The sequence below is a fragment of the Strix uralensis genome, chromosome 1, assembly GCF_047716275.1.
Source record: "Strix uralensis isolate ZFMK-TIS-50842 chromosome 1, bStrUra1, whole genome shotgun sequence".
Lineage (NCBI taxonomy): Eukaryota > Metazoa > Chordata > Aves > Strigiformes > Strigidae > Strix > Strix uralensis.
In genome coordinates this window covers 130,442,171-130,461,023 of record NC_133972.1, presented here as the reverse complement: position 1 = coordinate 130,461,023, position 18,853 = coordinate 130,442,171, and the positions used below count along the sequence as shown (strand labels likewise).

The 18,853-nt window shown below is 35.7% G+C and overlaps 1 protein-coding gene across 10 annotated transcripts in view; it reads left to right on the top strand.

Annotated features, from left to right (window-relative positions):
• The window catches only part of PCMTD1 (protein-L-isoaspartate (D-aspartate) O-methyltransferase domain containing 1), a 46,685-nt gene that overhangs the window by 15,969 nt on the left and 11,863 nt on the right, over nucleotides 1-18,853 (top strand). For all 10 annotated transcript variants that reach the window (XM_074880910.1, XM_074880993.1, XM_074880975.1 and 7 more), the window contains 2 exons: nucleotides 4,292-4,718; nucleotides 8,677-8,779. In XM_074880910.1, the coding sequence (XP_074737011.1) occupies nucleotides 4,412-4,718; nucleotides 8,677-8,779 (410 nt within the window). In that variant the 5' untranslated portion in view covers nucleotides 4,292-4,411. The remainder of the gene's footprint in view (nucleotides 1-4,291; nucleotides 4,719-8,676; nucleotides 8,780-18,853) is intronic.

The window sequence follows — 18,853 nt, the reverse complement described above, 5'->3', positions numbered from 1 at the left end:
GGTGAAGGATTAAAATGCACTCAAATTATCAGCACTTATATTCATATAGCCAAAGAACAACTGTTCAAGTAATGGGACAAGATTAAAAAAATAAAATTATTTATGATAAGGAATTCCAGTAAAACTGGTTGCAAGTTAGGTCGGAAACAGGTCAGAGTTGTTGTGATACAGTTGTGTGGATTTTTACAGAAATTGTATGTTGACATTTCATTTTTATTGTGAATATAAGAAACTTCAAGATAAAATGTTCCAACTTGTAAAAATAAATTAGTGTGGAATGAGAAACAGAGGGCTTTTTTAAATTATAGTTGGTTTTAATCAGTGAACGAACTTTTTTTTATTCAAGACTATATTGAAATTTTAACTCGTAAACTACAATTTCTGTTGGCTTCTGTATTCCAAAGATTCCTAAGGCTAAAGGCAATTGCTGCATTTTGTTAATGGTACGCACTGTTCTCTTTTCTCCTGAAATTTCTACATCTCTTGGTGGAATAGGCATCAGAATGCTGCTCGTGCTCTTTGTGGACAGTGTGTGTCTCAATTTAGGTATTGGTGAGCTTCACAGGATGCTTTCTGTGAGCTTTGCAGCTGCGTAGAAACTTTTATCATAGTATGCTTTGCTGTCTTTATCTTGGTCCTGGGTCAGATGTCACAAGGGCACGTTCACTAACTTGCCCTTTTTCTCCAGCTGTGTTAAAATAGCTTGTGAGGTGGCTTCTTTTGTGTGTTTAAAATAGTAGAAAATGTATTTGACTTCACATGTCTATTGCCTCTGTTAGAAGCAAGTAATTTTACTTCTGTAAGGTAAAAGCTTGCAAATATAAAAAGCACTGGAGGAAAGTAAAATATAAAAAACCTTTTCTCTGCAGCCAAGAGGTCACTTTTAATGAAAAGGTCACTTTCCTTCAACTTCCTAGGGTGGTTTTTTGTTTTTTTTTGTAACAAAAATACTTACCACTTGAGTATAATTTTTACTTACCTATAGTTGTAGAGTCCAGAGTAGAGCACCATAGTTGATTAATGAAAACAAACCAAAAGCAAGGTATCTAAAAAGCAAACAGTATCACTGTCTACGTAATGTTACCTTTTTCATCTGGGGCAGTGTATCCTGAATAAGACAGGACCTTCAACTGCATTTCCGACTAGCCCCTCTGTTTTGCTGCATAAGCATCCCATTCTTGAGAGGAAGCTTTCTGTTTTTCTCCCCTGCGTCCCACAACATCATGCTGTGTGCCAGACCTTTTTTGTTCTTACCTTTGAGATTGTGTGCTAACCCTAATGAAGGTGAAATGCTTGGTGGGCATCATCAGGAGAAAAATCTTGTTGATACTATATTAACTTTAACTGTCAGATAATACAAAGAATATAAAATTACAAAATACTGGAAGAAATTAATTTTGATTTAAAGTAGTGACTATTGAAATTAGAAAACGTTATTTATAGGAAAGAAATTTTATGTGAAACGAGTAAAGACATTTTTTGATAGAAACTGTAAAGCTTTAGGTTGAAAGAACAGCCTTTTTCCATCAGCCGTTTGTGTATTTGCCTGCTCACTAGTTGAGTGTAGATAGTTGGTGAAGTTCTCCATCTGCTGGTGCGAGGTGGTGGATGCACTCTGCGAGTAGGACTGGAAGTGGTATTTCTGTTTCTCGAATGTAGCAGCTGCATTAGTTTTCAAGAAACTCAGTCCTTACATTTGCTTTTTAGTTAAAATAGTTTCCAAATGTATCTCAAGACAATCATGAACCTTTAGGATGGAGGGATGGCAAAAACTATTGCTTTAGTTACTGTAGATTATTTAACTTGTTAACTATCATTGGATTCAGTAGTTCATTGAACTTCTAGGTTTGATGCAAGTGCAGACAACCGAGCAGGGCTGGAATATTTTTATAAATTATTTTTAACTTTACAAAAAAAAAAAATGTTCTCACCAGTTCCACATTTCCTGTCTAAATAGTCTGTCAGTTTTTTCACAAATCGGAAGAGATGTTCCCATGTGATTGAACATACACAGGCCTGCTTAATTCTGCTGTGGAACACTAGGATGTTGAGAAGTGTGGTTTTTTACTTTCATCAAAGGTTTTCCTGCTGGTTGATAATTGCACCTCGTGACTTTTTACATCTTCCTACTCCAGCATGTCAGTGAGAATTGGTTTTGCTTCAGACAGAAGCACACAGCTGAGTGGTGAACAGTAATAATTTCACACATGATTTTATCAGGGCTCTAGCAGCCCTGAGCTTTCCCCCACTCTTTCTTTAAGTATGTTTGAAGTTAAGGAGAAGCATTGTGACTGCATCATCTGGTAAATTTGAGCTTGTGTGGTTGAAATTTTAAACCTAGCTATGTATCTTAGCACTGGTACTACATGGTTATTCATCTTTATTAGTGACTTGGTGTTTTATGTAAATTAATAAAGGCAAGGATAAGGAGACACTTCTGTAGGTCAGAATTGCAAATATAAATGAGGTTTCCTTTGTTGGAAGACTGTTTTGTGATGGCCATCTAGATGGGAGGGGTAAAAATTGTACAACTTCTGGTGCTGGATGCTGTAGAAACTTTTTTTTTAAAGTAAAAAGAAAATAGCAGGCCAAAACAAATTTTAAAGCTTAAATAAGGGAAAACCAAGATTAAAATTATGTACATCTTTATATGTGCCCTTTTCAGAACTGATCTTTAATAGTTTTAGTACTCTTTGATTCTGAATTTAGTGTTCAGAAAAGTGAATTTACTCGTTGGACTGCAGTCCAGCAGGTAAGTACATTTTTTGCATTTGCAAGGATGTTTCAGTGCTTTACTTCAGAACTTTTCCTGTTTACATTTTAATTTCTCAGGAAAATGGTTCAAATTCCAAAAGTCTTTGTTTAATGTTGCAGTGGGGGGAAAAAAACCCACCAAACTTGAAGTTGCTCATAGTTTCTGGATGTTTCCATTTGGTTTTATGTAAAGGTTTATTAGTACTGTTTTGATAGAGACCTGTTAAACATGTGGAAAAGGATTCATCAGTGTTCTAAGAAGATTCTTAATTTAAAGTATTTAACCATAAAAATAGTGTTGCAGTGATCCCCACAATGTAAACTTAAGAACCAGCTTCATTCTGGTGACTTAAATGATCTTGGGCATCCTGATTGTGTTTGTAAATTCCCGACTCATGAATTTGCACAAATAGGTATGTACAAAACAGGTATTTGCTGAATTGTGTTGGAGTATTCTCAGATAAAAGATTATATTCATATTATTAAAAAGAATGCTCGGTGAAATAGGCTAGTTTGAAGAGGCAGGTGGAATTTTTTTAAGAGGTGATACTCAGCAATGCAATTAAAAGAGTCAGGGGTGAGTGTGTGTTTTTGTTCTTTTGTTTTGCTTTTTTCTTTAACTAGTTACCTAGAATGTGCAACAAGATTCATGATGGTCATTGTCTTTAGGCTAAGCTGGCTGTAATTAATGTTAACGACTATCTCACTATAGGTCCTCCATTCATCTAGAAGCAGTGGATTAAACTTTTTCGCTTTCCTTTCTTCCAGTCTTCTGTTGCTATTTTGCTGGTAATTTGTGCAATATTAAAATTTTTAACATCTGGATTCTATGAGTTTAGTGATTAATAATATAATAACTGCAGACAAAATACAGATCTGAAGGACGTTGAAAACTTCTAGGTACTTAAGGAATTCATACTCCTCTAGTAAATGTGGAAGACATTCAGAGGAGCTGGGATATTCAGAGGGGTTTCCTGTGCTGAATCCGGAAAAGAGCAATATGTGGTTGTGTCTGCATTAGTACTCTGGTTCAACTCAAAAGTGAACATCTGAGAAGCATCTGCTGGACATCACAACTCACCTGGCTCTGTCTTCCCCTGTGAGGTGATTTCAGAGCATGTAAACCCAGTTCCTTTCAAATGTAACTAAGCTGGTACACGCTCCAACTGGAGTTGGACACTTAGTTCTCAGTTTGGGACTAGATCTAGTCCAAAGGCAGTTGCTGTCCCCCACCCAAATGTATATAACATGGGTGGTAGGTTCTTAGCACTGTAGTGTTTTCAGTGTCTGTGTAAACTCTTATGCTGCTTTGCTTGCTAATGGAGACAGCCCATGTTGACATATTAAAGGTAAACTGGAAAACATTGGATTGAGTTAAAATCTGAAGGGCAGAGTTCTGATTAAATACTAGTTGTCCTGACTCAATAGTTCTTCTTCGTAAAGTGATCCAATACTAACAACATTTCTTTACCCTCTAATAGTTGTTGATTTGTTTCTCTCTTGAAACTCAAGTTATGTAAACATATCTATTTTCCAGGATTCGTTTGTGATGTACGTCTGAAAGAAGAACTGAGAATCTGTTACGTACTTACAATTTTGGGAAAGCTTTTCTCCTAATGTATTTTGCAAACTAACTGAATTATCATAGAAATTCATCATGGGAGGAGCTGTGAGTGCTGGAGAAGACAATGATGACTTAATTGATAACTTGAAAGAAGCTCAGTACATTCGCACTGAGAGTGTGGAGCAAGCCTTCAGAGCAATTGATCGTGGTGATTATTATCTGGAAGGATACAGGGACAATGCTTATAAAGACTTGGCCTGGAAGCATGGAAATATACACTTGTCAGCACCTTGCATTTATTCTGAAGTCATGGAAGCACTGAAGCTTCAGCCTGGATTATCTTTTCTAAATCTGGGTAGTGGAACCGGATACTTGAGTACAATGGTGGGATTAATATTAGGTAACTTGAATATTTTTATTTTAATATAGTGTTTCTGCATATTTTTAGAATCTCTGTAAAACTTTACTTTTACTTCTTTAAAAATGACAGTACTAATACTTAAGACTGGGTGTTTGTGTTGTTAAAATACTGTATGTTACCTACAAGCTGTTCACTGCCACTGTTGTTCAGTGACATTTCATGGACTGTTTTGGAAGAGCCAATTGTTCCTGCTTGCCTTTCTATAGGCTAAAATTCTCATTTGAAAGGAAATATAGCTCTCTTTTTTGCTTAAAAGGAAAAGGCATAGAGGAACAATTTCTGAGGACTAAAATTTTAGTCTGCATTTGTACCACGTTTATGCCCTTACTCTAGGTTACTGTTTTGATCTTCAGTTTACGGAAAGAAAAATCTAAATTATAAAGACTAATGGATCTTGAAGAAACTTAATTGAAAAATCTCTATCAGTGTGCAAACAACTATTTTAAAATACATTTATTTAATTGTTTTATTAGTGAGAAAATTTGGGGATATAGACTGATAAGATTGTCTAAGCACTGCAGGTCCATAGGTTTTTAAAACTATTTTAACAGATTAGCAGTGTGTTTTTTCTTCTGTTTTCAAATACATTTCCTGTATGGAAAAAAGATGGAATGAAATATTGCTGTCTAAATTTAAATTTTAAAACCTACCTTAGAGAGAAAAATGCTTTAATTGTTCCCCCTCCCCAATATTTAGAATCCAGAGCATGTGTACCAACAAATAATTTTTTTTACAGATGAATTTCATTATCTGAAATCTTTATTTTAATATGTAGTTTTCATAGATACAATTTTATTGACTGTATTACATGGAGTTTTCATATTTCCTTGGTTGCGGAAACCTTGCTGGCAGGTAATATACAGATTTTGCGTATATTTATTTACATACACAACTGGGGTGTGAGGAGTTGGTTTGTTAATTTTCAATTAGTTAGGTACTTTCTGTCATCTGTTCTTATTTATTAAAGAGTAGCAATTACCCCTAATAGTACATAACAAACATCATTTGTTGGCATATCCGCCAGCGTGTTTTGTTTCAGTTAATGCCAGTAAATTCAACAGATTCCACCGTTGTCTTGTGGAAATAGAAATTATGTTCCTTCACAGGTAAAAAATAACAAGATACCTGATCTGATAGTGTTGCTTTGCCCTTTTCAAGAGTGTTTTTGTTTGAGAGTAGATAATTTCAGTTAGATTTTTACACTTGGTGTTCTCTTTCAGTATTAAAACAATTAGTAAATATTGCTGCATTTTTTTCTCTAAAGCGTTTGCTCCAGGTATTAAGTAATGGTCTTCACTTATTTCTCTGCCTTGTGGAAAGCTTTGTTATTTTATTATTCTCTCTTAATCATAATGTTCAAAAAAGAAATTGACATATGTATATTGCACTTGTATCTGTGTATTTATCTAATCTATATCATGTGACTGTTGGTTGACTGTTGAATGGCTCCTGGGTTTGACCTCTCCTTATCAAGCAGAATTCCTGTCCTTCAGAATATTATACGCAGAGCTGAAGAAATTAAACAGGAAAAGACTTGTCTTCTACAGAGGGTGAGATTTTGCTCCTTGGGGGCTGTCAGCCAGTTACACTGCAGATGCTCCCACAGAGCCAGCTCAGGTGCTGATACTTCTCTAGAAGTGCTGAGGAACCTGGAGCAGTGACTGCTCAGCTACTTACAGAAGTAGACTTCCTGTATTTCTGTAGTGCTGTACCCAGTCTCCAAAGTCTGCTTAGTGTTGTAATGTGGTTTGAGTGCTAGGCTGAGGCATAGAAGGTATAAATACAATTTGTGTGCCTTTATTTTCTGTACTCTGTTGCCTTTGATAAAATTACTGGTTACATATAATCATTCTTTATTTTAGTGTTTGTTTTAAACCAGGGAACAGCTGCTTTAACAAAGAAGAACAGACATAATTTTCTGACAAACAAACCATATATATTTTTAAAAGCTTTTTTTTTTTAAATCGATTTCAGTGTGCACCGCAATTGGTAACAGAACCATGTGTTTCTTGACAGCAGTTGGGTATCTTTTCATTTGACAATGTAGTGAGCAGTATTTTTGCCACTTTGGCAGTGTCAAAATGACTAGATTAAATTAGCAAATAATTTGAAAGTATAGCAACATACTAAAAAAACCCCCACTGCTCCACAGAGATTAAATTAACTATTGCTGGTACCGTTAAAATCAAATGTAGTTCAGACTAGATGGTGGAATTGCTAGCTCGTTATGCTGAAAGCGGCCAGTTTACTTTGGAGAGTAGCAGAGAAGTTGGTTTCAGGCTTCTGGAATGGCTGACCCTTTGCTTAAATGTACAGCTGTGACTTTCCTGATTAAAGAAGAGAACATGTTTCTCGTATTTCTGTTCAAATTATGAATACTCTGGTGTATCATGATATGGTGGTGTCTTGCATTCATAGATTTAATTTCAAGCTGTTGGAGCAACAGACGTTTACATTTTTTTTAGTTCTCTTTTTCAAAATTGAGTATTGAAATTTTGGCACGTGTCAATGCATTTTTTAAGTTATGAGGTTAAAGGAATGGCAATTAATCTTTAATTAAAGAAAACATACCTTGGATGCTGCTACATGCTGTAGAACTGTAACTACACTGGTTAGAAACCTCATAGCCTATTATTGTGCAAGGGAGCATTAAATAATGAAACAGCTAGGAAGGGATTGCCTATGCTAATGCTTTTCTTAATGTGATAGATAATAAACTAAATTCGCAGTAGGTATAAGTGTCAACAGGAGGTAAATGTTTTCACAAGTTCTAAGAACATACTTGAATGGTCCACCTACCTCTTGCCTGCCACCAGAGAGGTCTTACGAGCCCTGCCTGTGGTAACCTAGTGGATTGGTTTTATTTCACCTAGTAGAAAATGTTCTAAACTGTGTTAAGAATTGCACTCGTTAATCAGCTTAATGACATATACTTTTTTTCCTTGCAGTAAATGAAACTCTAGGTCTGTTTTGATAATTGGTGTCCTAGAAAAGACAGATTCTGTTTCATTGAAGTAACATCTTTGAGCTAAATATTTAGGAAAGATTTAGAATACAGTAGAGGATATAAATACAAGTTTTGTCTAATCTTATTGATGTTTACTTTCCCTTCTTCCCCTTTCCTCTCCTTTTTCCAATTCTGTGCTCCAATGACTAAAGTCCCTGGGCTATGAGTGCGTGTTAAATATAGAATCCCCACAGCAAATGTGACTATCTGATTCAGATTCCTTCCTGATATGGATAATCCTCATAATACTGTCTCATGATTTCTTCTTGTTCCTGAAAAACAGCATTAACTTTTGGCACACAAATTGACTTGGAAGTATACTTGGATTTGATTGCAGGAAAGCAGTGTTGCAATCTTGTGATAAGTGGATATAACGTGGTCAGTTTCAATGTTCTAGATGGAAATTAATTACTATGTAAGTAAATCAGGAGCAGATTTTGGAACCTGCAAGAGAGGTGTGGCTAAGGGAAATAATAACCCATCTCTGAATTTTCAAAAGCTGAGAAGTTTGCCATAAGAAAACTTCAAAATCTAAATACCAAAATACAGACTAAATTATACTTTGAAATAGTTGTATTCCAACTAAATACTGTGTTGAAAAAGAAGTTTCTCAGACTGACTTACTTAGATTCATTTTTCTTCTGCATGCTTATGAAGAAAATTCATTCTGTAAAATTGTTTTGCCATAGTTCTGTCCCTGTTCTTCCATTGATCTTTTTCTTCTGATCATTGTTCTTTCATTGGCCTTTTACCTTTCTCTTAAGCATCGGTAATGCAGTTGCAAAAAATAACTTTGGCACTGTTGGGAGACTTCTGTGTTTTATGTGATGTTAGTGCTTTCAGAGATGAAAGGTATAATGCTGTTCCATGCTGTTGTGCTGTGCATAAAGAAGAAAAAACCAAAAAACACCCTGCTGTTTTTATTTACAGGACCTTTTGGGATAAATCATGGAATAGAGCTTCATTCAGATGTGGTAGAATATGCCAAGGAAAAATTGGAGAGCTTCATAAAATATAGTGATAGCTTTGATAAGTAAGTATCTAATTTGTCTAGTACACTTGGCAGCAATGTTTTTGTTTTTAAACTGAGTGCGTCATTGCTTACAAGTTTAGGGAGGGGAGAAGAATGGCATAACACAACCAAAACATAAAACTTCCAGTTTGTGACACTAGTTCATGAGGTAAGTTAAGGCTTAAGAAAGCACTCTGGAAGTGTGGGAGTATTCCTGCTGTGTAATACTTAACAAAATTGATTTCCCTGCATTTTGGTGGTGTGTATACATACACATGCACACATATGTATGTGCACGTACATGCATATATACATACGTACTTAAGAGAATGATGTGATATGCAGGTGTCTTTGCATGTATAGAGTTAATTTTTATACATTAAGTCATTTTTTGTTATATAATTGTACATCATCTTTCTGTACAGTATTAACTTTTTTCTAATCTACCACTATTGATCTAGATATAAGTAAACGTCTGATTGTCTTCATGTTATTACCTGAAGAGATGGACTTAGAAGTATTCATCTATGCTCATACACCACTCATTTTTACTGGTATACTTCTGGGTTACAGGTCTTTGAACTTTACTGGTTCTACCTACTCAGCAATTTTTTATTATTAGTTTTAAGCTGGCTCATAAGAATCTGAGTCTTCGGCTTCTCTGCCTCTGTGAAAGGGAGAGCAAGGTTCTAGCTAGTACTGTTCTCTGTAAAGACTTTTTTCTTTACAGGCAGTAGTAAGTTCTCCAACAGTGATTATAAGGTAGCTTCTGGAAATTCAGAAAAGCTTTTGAATTGTAGGAGTAGCATAAGAATTGCATGTCCTATGCAATTCTTTCTACTCCTTTACCTTTGTTGTAATGTGTGTTAGAAACTGCTATGCTCTTGGTTATGTTGACTGGAGTCAGTCTACTTTCTTCCATACGCCAAACTTTGGAGCTCTTGTCTGACCACAGGCCTTCCTCCTTACGCTTCTAAGTAACAGAAGGCTCTTAATTAGAGTATAATGTTAAGTTTAAAGTATCATCCTACTGTTGACTGTATCTGAATTCAATTCTGTACTTCTGGTATTGGCTAGATGATTTTAGTACTATGTTCCCCCATTAGAATAAATAAAATTATATAAGACAAAATATGTATGTTTCATTACTACTGTCTTAATACAGGCACTTATGTTAGCTGAGGTTGATCACTTGTGGTCATTATGGATACTGCATTGGTGGTTCTATTAAGTTAGATGTACCTGCCAGCAAATCAATTCCTGCACATACCTGTACTCCTGCATTCCTGTGTGTCCTCAGACACAAAAAGCTGGGTTTGATTGAAACGTCTTTCCCATCTGTTGATAGGTTTATGTACAGAAATTGAGATAAATTGAGCGAAGGGGTAGCAAGGAAATGTCTTACTGTTTAAACAGAATCTGATTAGGGTATTTATGTAAATGAATATCAGAACATTGGGGTTTACACTTTAAAACATGCAAGAACTGGAAAAAAAAAATGAAAGCTGCTAAACTGCATAAGTGAATGTCAGTGTTGTATGCATATTGTGTTTGAAGGAAATAAGTGATCATACATAGTAAATGATCTAAATATTCTTGAAGGAGAAGAGGTGCATTTTCCCCTAATTCAGCAAAGATCAACTCTGGGGACAGTGTTAAGTGCTGTGTGCTATTTACAATGATAGTTAAATTGATCTTTAGTTATACAGCATTATTCCAATGAGGGGAAAAAGCAGGTTGGTGAATATGATCTAAACTTTATCACTAATTTGTATATTCTGTTTTGGCATATGCTGTTTAACAATCCACCTTTTTCTCACAACAGTAAAATACTAAGCAGTGGCTACAGAAGCACCCTCCTCACTGACCTAACAAAAATTACATTTCTGTGAAATTTCATACAAACCTACTTGGTAATAGCTGTACTGCAGCTGACATGGTACTGATTGGCTGGATGTATTTTGTGTTTTGTGGGGGGATTTGTAACTTTGCTGCTGCTGGCTAACTGCTTTCTTTGTAAATAATCTGTGTTTTAATGTAGTTAATAAAGATGGTGTGTGGGGTTTTCTGTGATGGGGTCCTTCTATATTCTTTCTAATACGAGCGAATTTCTACAGCATGTCTTAAATTTTAATCTGCCTTTCAAAGTAATGTGCTTTGGGTCAGTAAGTCTGGTTTTGATTCTTGTTTCAGTAACTTTTTCCTGCATCTTCATTTATAAGTGAAAGATATTTACCCAAAATTGTGCGGACTGTGGCATCTGAACTTAACTACTGATTTGGTCAGCTTAGTATTTGGACGAAAGACCACCCAAGAAAAAGGTGTGCGGTGTCTGTCTACTGTTGAACACTGGTGTATACCTAGCAGGCGTCCTTACTGTTTGAAAATAGATTTTATGTGGCAGACTGGTACGAAAGAAGTTAATTGTCTGAGTGGGTGTGTGTGTTTGATGGGGGAAAAATACTTTACACTTGCCAGCAATCTCTAATGAGGCATGTGGGGGACAGAAGGAGCACAGAGACCACGATCTGTTTTCCTGGCATTAAGAGTTACGTGGATGGGAAATTCTGTAAAACTTTGCATTGCTACTTCCCTGCGTTCTTTTGTTAGCGTATAATGTTCTTCAGTCTGTTCTGAATATTTTAAGCAATCTCATTTTGAAACAAAAACCCAGGGTTTTAACCTTATGGGTAGGTACTTGGAGAGCATCAACCTTGATCCTAAATAAATCCTTTGTGGTGCTCCTTTGTTTGGAGCAATAGGCCATTGGCTTTGTATCTGACTTTTGTGTGGAGCTGAGTCATGATGGTTTAGGTGGGTTTTTGCCTGATAAAGCAAGATGAAATACTGCTTTGATGCCATTTTTATGGGGGAATGATCCAGTGTTGTGGTGTAATACAACTTTTTTTCTTGATTCCTGATAAGAATGTTGTTGAAATGTAATTAAAAACTTACTTTTTTGGGGTAGGTGCTTGACCAAAGACTGGAAGCAATGTAAAAATAGCATGTCCAGAAGGATTTGAGACATTCTCTCTGCCCAAAGGGAGGGTTGTCTACTTCTGGTGTCTGGACTTCTCTCAGTTTCGGCCTCTTGAACTGTTCATCGGAGGAAAACCTTTTCAGATACCAGTTTCAGAAGGACAAATAATTCCAGTAATCATTTGTATCTGTATCCATATTCCACCAATCTATAAAAATAGTTTTCCTCTAAATGGAGGTGGAGTTGTTCATTCTGAGAGGTAAACTGCTGCCTTGATTTTAGTTGACAACATGTTTGCCGGTAGAAGGAAAGGAGTTCCATCTGAAAGCATCTGAAAGTGTCATGGTTGAGGTGCAAAGATTTTAGGTGTAGACTAAAAGTTCTCTTGAGTCTGAAATATGTATAAGGCTCTCTTTCGATCTTAAAACCTTCAGGGAATGCATGCCAATTAAGGGGGAAAAAAAAAATCATTCCTTAAGAAGGCTCTATCTAAAACACATATGTGCAAGTACCAGGCCCCGCTTCACCTGTTTATTGAAGGGGAATGTGTTGTCTTTTCTGCTCCCAGTCAACTTCTAGACCTAGAATATCCAGCTTGGAGAGAGAGCCACAGGGCAAGGCTAGGTTGCCCATCTCCTAGCACCCTATCAAAAACCAAACGTGGGTAAGCTGGTGAAGTCCCTGCTGTGAAAGAAAATCACCAACCCTTCTCAGGATCAAAAGAAACCACTTCAATGGTAAGTGACAAGAACCCTAGTACTACTTGTGGGATAACTGTTACGGGTGAAACTTCTTCCTGAAGTCCTGTAGTAGATTGTGTTGTCATTAAAAAACAGTAAGCTTAATCTTCCAACAGAATATTTTATTTCATCGCAATTCAGGGCTTCTGCTAGGACTCTGAAGGTTCACTCTCTTTCGTTTAAACAGATTTGAAACAGGAAGTTCCTTATACACAAAGAAAACAAAGCTCCTGCCTGCCTGTGCAGCTGGTTAATGATTGCAGTAAAAAAATCTAACCAGGAAAAGCAGACTGTCTCTCCAAAACTCACTGATGGCTTTCTTGGTTTAAATCTTACTGATAACTTAGTCCTAGTTTCAAATAATGTATTTTTTTTTTTTAGTGCTGAATGAATTCTTACTGAGATTTAGTCTAACCGGAACAACACAGAGACTACAAAAATTCCAATGGGATTCTTTGATACCAGAGGTTATGTTAAAAAGGAAAGGAAAATAGGCTTTCGGAATATCCCTTTTTTTTTACAGATATTAAAGAGTACTGTTTCAAATTCTACACCTCGTAAACCAGAAGGCTCCAAAAATGACAGTTGAATCTACTCATATCTAGAAAGGAACTAAACCTGAAGTTTTTGAGTATATGATACCAGGAGAAATACATACTCTTGCCCTCTCAGAACCACACATAAATACCTTTTAGAAATAAAGAAAGAAATTCCATGGTGGACACTGCATTTCTTTGGAAGTCTTTCATTGCTACAAGTTTGGATATTATTTAGAACGTTTGTTGCATTAAAGCAAGTGATAACAATGCTCAGTGCACTGTTCCTACGAAGTCTGTTGTTTCACAAAAACCGCAGTATAAAATACAACAATTTCAACCTATAAAACCATTTTTCTGCTTCAGTAAGAAAAGAAAGCAAATACTCTTCTGTTTTTGTTAAACCAGTAAGTTGTTTTCCAGACTCCTATCCATGGATGTATTAGGGCCCTGACAATAAACAGAAGTGACAGAAATTTTTTTTTTCTCACCTCCTCATCCACTTTTCTTAAAATTCACCATGGAATTGATAAAAAGTATTCCTTCAGTATAATTCTTTATTTTACCACCAACATTTAGATGTAGTACATAATGAAGTTTAAAATTTTATAAACCAGTGTTGAAGGGAAAGTAAGATTAGTCATAAGTATTTTTAAGAACCAGTGTTTGAATTTTTCTTCAGAAGTAATTAAGAGTAATGTGTTTTGGTCCACTTCAGTGAAACTGATGAGAACATCAGAAATTATAAACAAGATAGCAGAGGTTATATAATAGAAGAACCAAGACAATTTTATTGAAAAATGGGAGATGACAAATACAAGTGAAGTAGAGATACAAGTTTCTTACTGTCCCTGTAGCATTGCCTGGGGGCTGAAAAAATGTTCAGGACAAAATTACTGAATAAAAGTTTTACATCATCACTTTTGGCTATTACTCTAATGCTGATTAAAATTACTGTTACTGTAATTGGGTGCAGGGGACTTAAAAGTAGTCATGGTAGATTTTGTTGTCAAAGATTTCGTATTTTTATTTGTTTTTATTTAATATTTGTAGTGTACATGCAGAGGGTCTCACAAATAACAATAATACTAATAGGTAAAATATGTGTAACTTGTCAACAAAACATGCTAGCAATCCATGAATATGCATGAACCAAAGACATGTTCAGAGAGCTTGAAAAAAAATGTTTAGATGAAATGGAATGAACAATTGAGGGGAAAAAAATACAAAAAAAGTGTAAAGAAATTGCCATTTTGCCCTGCTATTGTCTCACTTAATAGGAAAAGAATTAACACTCTTTAAAAATTATTTTCCCGTGTTAACTGATGCAGGTTTTAAGTTACTTAGCTAGTGTTTTAATCTTAAATAGACTGACAGGACATAACATAGGAAGTATTTATGGAGAAACAAATAGGAAAACCTTTTACTGAAATATACAAGTAGTACCTTTAAATCTGATTGATATTAGTTCTAAAACACTTGCAGTAGAGTGAAATGAGAAAGGCTAATGAAGCATAGAAATTGTCATTCTGTTATGTGTTGTGGCATGTTACATCACACAAAGCCATGTGAGTATTGACCGTCATCTGTGGTTTTCAAAGAAGAGAAGTCTTATGTCAGTTTAAAGCCTGAAAAATCGACTAAATGATCTGGAAGCTTTTCGAGGTTTCTTTCAGTGAATGCGTTAGTGTTTAAACAGGTTCTAGGAGTACTTGAAGTAGGATTACTGATTTACGAAATTCTTATGTTTGACATAGGAGAAGCTCTGAGAGTGTTGTGTCTTTGATGCAAATGGAGAAAGGAGTCAGAACTTCCTGGATTAAATTATGTGTAGCTTTTCAGTCTGTGTCTTAAAATAACCACAGGAAACACTTACTTTTCAGCTGCTGTAGCTGTGTTTTAAAAAGATAGGCCAGTTTTTTGTTGGTGAAAAGAGTAAGAAACTTCTTAACCAGACTGCCCGAACTGATTTTTTTCTTTCCTTCTTTCTCTGTCCTGAGAAGTCCTTTTGCTGAAAATATGGTCAGCAGTATATTAGTATAGAACAAAAGTGAGTATTATTTCCTTGTCACAGTAGCAAAAATAGTTTAATGTTTTATCATACTTTTTCAGAGTCTACACATACTGCAGATTCATTTCAATGTCTGGTTATTAGTGTATTTGATGTTTTAAGGGAAGTTTGATATAAAGTTAATTTCATGAGTTCTTATGCTGGATTTACTATTCTGTTTTGGGATATGTATTAAAACCTGTTTTTTTTCATGAAGAGTGTGAAATTTGCCTTGCAATGCTTTTGAAGTCTTTGTTCCAATGTAGTGTTACTGTAGTTCAAATGGCGAGTGTTAACAACTTGCCAGCCTTTTCTTATACATCATTAAAGTTGAAGAGTCATTCTTTGTGCCCTAAATTTAAATAAATTTAAATATATTTCATACTAGAGGGGAATTAATTGGAGCAGCTTGATGGTACTGAATGAGATTTCAGGCTTTTTGGAGGGTTTGAGTTGACTGACTAAAGGAAATGAATGTGGATGGGAGAACAGTATATTAAATTTGTACTGAAATAGGTTTTCTTCCTGTAAGTGGTGTTGAGCAGCAAGCTGAGATTTGAGTCTGGTTAGTAAATATATGGATAGACAGAAGTGTACTATTAGGTGATAGCCTGGTATGAATGTAGTAGCTGAGAGGTATAAAATGTAGCTGGAGTGATGCTAGTTTTAAGAACTAATTAATTTTTCTCTTAGCAAAAGACAGGTTTAAGTGGTTCCTCAGTATTGCTTTTATTTTAAGCATCTTGTAACATGTTTCCTTCAAACACAAGCCTGTGGATGTTGACGGTTGTTTTTCCTTCAAATTACTTGACTTTTATCCCCAATTTTATTGAACTTGTTCCTTTTTAAAGAATCAGGTATGTATACTACTAAAAAAACAAAAAAAAAACAAAAAAAAACCCACCAAAAAACAAAACATGCCTACTTCCATCTAGTTTCATCTTCAAGTCTTCAAGAGACATCAGGATGAAATCCTGCATTCATGAAGGTTGTATAGATAGAAGAGCTTAGCCCAAGAAGCATCCTGTACATCTTCAGAGTTGGAAGTAATTAAAGGGTAGGTTCTGTGGGTAGGTATTAATGGTATGACCATCCAATGAATCCCCTTGTTAAAAAAACCAAACATGTTATTAGGAAAGGTCATTGTACTATGCTCTCTTATTTTTTTATTATTATCTTGCTATCACACAAATACTAGATTGGTGGATATGGATACAGGAGCAACAAACTTTAATCTTAGTTCTTTGCTATAAATGTGTTTTTTAATGGATGTTCACTTTATTACAATAGTAATACTTCATTGAGTTGATATCTATGGGGAATCTTGCTTAAAAGAACATAGGCAGTAACAATCTATTGATAGTTTCCTTAAGTTGCTGCAGCAAAGATAGAAATGCACTTTAAATTCTACAGAATTTTTTTTTACATTTAGCTGGAAAAAAAGTACTGTGGCTGTGATGAGAATGAACTTGAAATGCCCATCCTTGAGGGATAGATTACAAAAATGCAAAAGATGGAAGGGCAGAATCAGGTCAACAGATGTTTTATGTGCTTGAAGCTGCTTGATTATCTTGGGCCATTGCTAAATGTGATCTCTCTGTGCTTAAATTTGTCCTATGGCAAGTGCTTGTTTAAACAAATTTTCTGTTGCTATGTTATCTATAATGGGAACTCTTAATTTCTGTTCTGATGGCTGTTGATTCTCTTGTAATCAAGAGAGCAGATTCAGCTGAAGAACTTAATGGGATTAAAAGTCTCCAGATTGTTCCAGCACTTTATTTTTGCCTTTTTTGGCTTCTGATGTGTGAAATAAGAGGGTTTTTTTGTGTTACCTACATAATGCTCTGCAAGGCCACCCTGGCCATTTGGTAGAGGTGCACAAATGGCAAAAACCACTTAGCATTTCTTAGTTACATGTCAATTCAGAAACTAAAAAAAAAAAAAAAAAAAAAAAAGAAATATTACCTCATCTTGATAGGTATATTATGTGATAGTTAATACTGCATGTTAAAGCAATAAATCACTTATTTTCGGTAGTGCCATTAATCTAATAAAAGATAGCACAGTGTAACACAGAAGGAAATTGAATTTCTGATCTGGTTTGATATCCCAAAGGCAATAGGAATGAAATAAACTTGTTGGATATAGTGATGATTAGGACTAAAAGAATTTGGGTTTGATTAGGTCAGGTACCATTGTAAAACAATGTAGTTGATACTACTTTGACACTGTAAGACTAACAGGCTTGCGATGCTTTTGGTAGGTACTCTTAAAATCACTTGCTCCCTTGTATTTGCAGAACCTTTGTATTTGTTTTAGAACATTTCCTGATCAAATTGAGTCTTCTGTACTTGAATAAAACTGAACTTAACTTTGTTTATTTTGAAAATTATTTGGGCAAGTTAGAACAAATACTCAAAATTATACTTTAGTCTCTGTTGGAAGGGCCTCACAAATTGATGGGGTTAGGTAAATACAAGAACATGGTACATGCATTTATCAGCTCTTTCTGATTCAGAGGTGTGTGTATTTTTTTGTGAAAGTGGAATCAGCTGAGGATTCCGGGAGTAGGCAGAGTCTTGTTGCATCACTGCTGAGCTTTACTTTATGTGAGAGTGTGGAGGAGTAAGGTTCACCGTTGTACAACTTAACTAGGTTTAAAAAGCCCATAATGCTCTACTTCCGAAGTCTGTATGCCTTTATTTCAGGTATTCTGTCATTGCTTGTACCATAACACAAATCAGTTCTGTGGGAAGGATGAATGAAGAGGGTTGGCCTTTGAACTCAAATATTGCTATGACCAGAGACAGTTTACCACCTTTTCCTCCCATTTCTTCTACTTTCAGCTTTCTGGGTAACAGGTAGTTAAGGAATTGCCATATGTAGCTTCCTAAGTGGAGCAGGCAGCTAAAATACCAGTGAAGGCCAGCTGGGTGTTACCATTGCATGCTCAGGTGAGCTGAGTTAGACCTGCTTGGTTTTCACCTGACATGGACTAAAGAGTCTTCAGGAATTACAACCTAGTCCATACGGTGTCTAGGTTTGCAGTGGGAAATTGGTCTTTCAGGAAACTCCAGCTGTTGACAAATTGTGTCGAAGCTAAGTGAAGATATGTGGGGGGGAAAAGTATTTTTTGAAGTAAATGGACTAATAAATAACTTGCTGTTTTGGTCATAAGCCTCATGTCTACACAAAACTGTAGAACACAAGTCCAGCCAATTTAAAATGCCTATAGACAGAGTTGGTCTCTAAGAGCTTAACCCATCTCATTATTACAGGTGTAAGGGGAAGTTGCTTCTGTGTCTTCGTTTGCACTTTGTGGCCTTCTGGTTACAAGCTGTGGAGCTAAATGAGAAATTGTCTTTTACTGTATTTGTAAAGACCACTGTGGATTTTCATTCACAGCTGATGTATAGAGTATTTTGTGTCTGGGGAATGTTTTGTGGGGTTTTGTTTTGTCTTGTATTTTTGATTCCTTAGAGAGTTTAGTGATCCACTTGGTTTAAGAGGGTGTGACCAGTGGCTTCATGACCTTTAGGGTGGTTTCTAGTAGATGAAGGAGTATCTGGTAATCAGTTTGCCAGCTTTTAGAGGAGGATTCTGAGAAGACCAGAAGAAGTTGTGGAAGCTGCCAGGTTAGGCAGGCAAGCTGCCTTAGTTTTTCTGGAACTAGGGACTGTCTCAAGATTTAAAACTGCATTTTAGAAAAGTACCGTATTCTCTGTCTCTCTGCCTCCCCCTTGTATTTTTGAAGCCCACAAAGGTACTTTGCTCAAACTTTAAAATTAA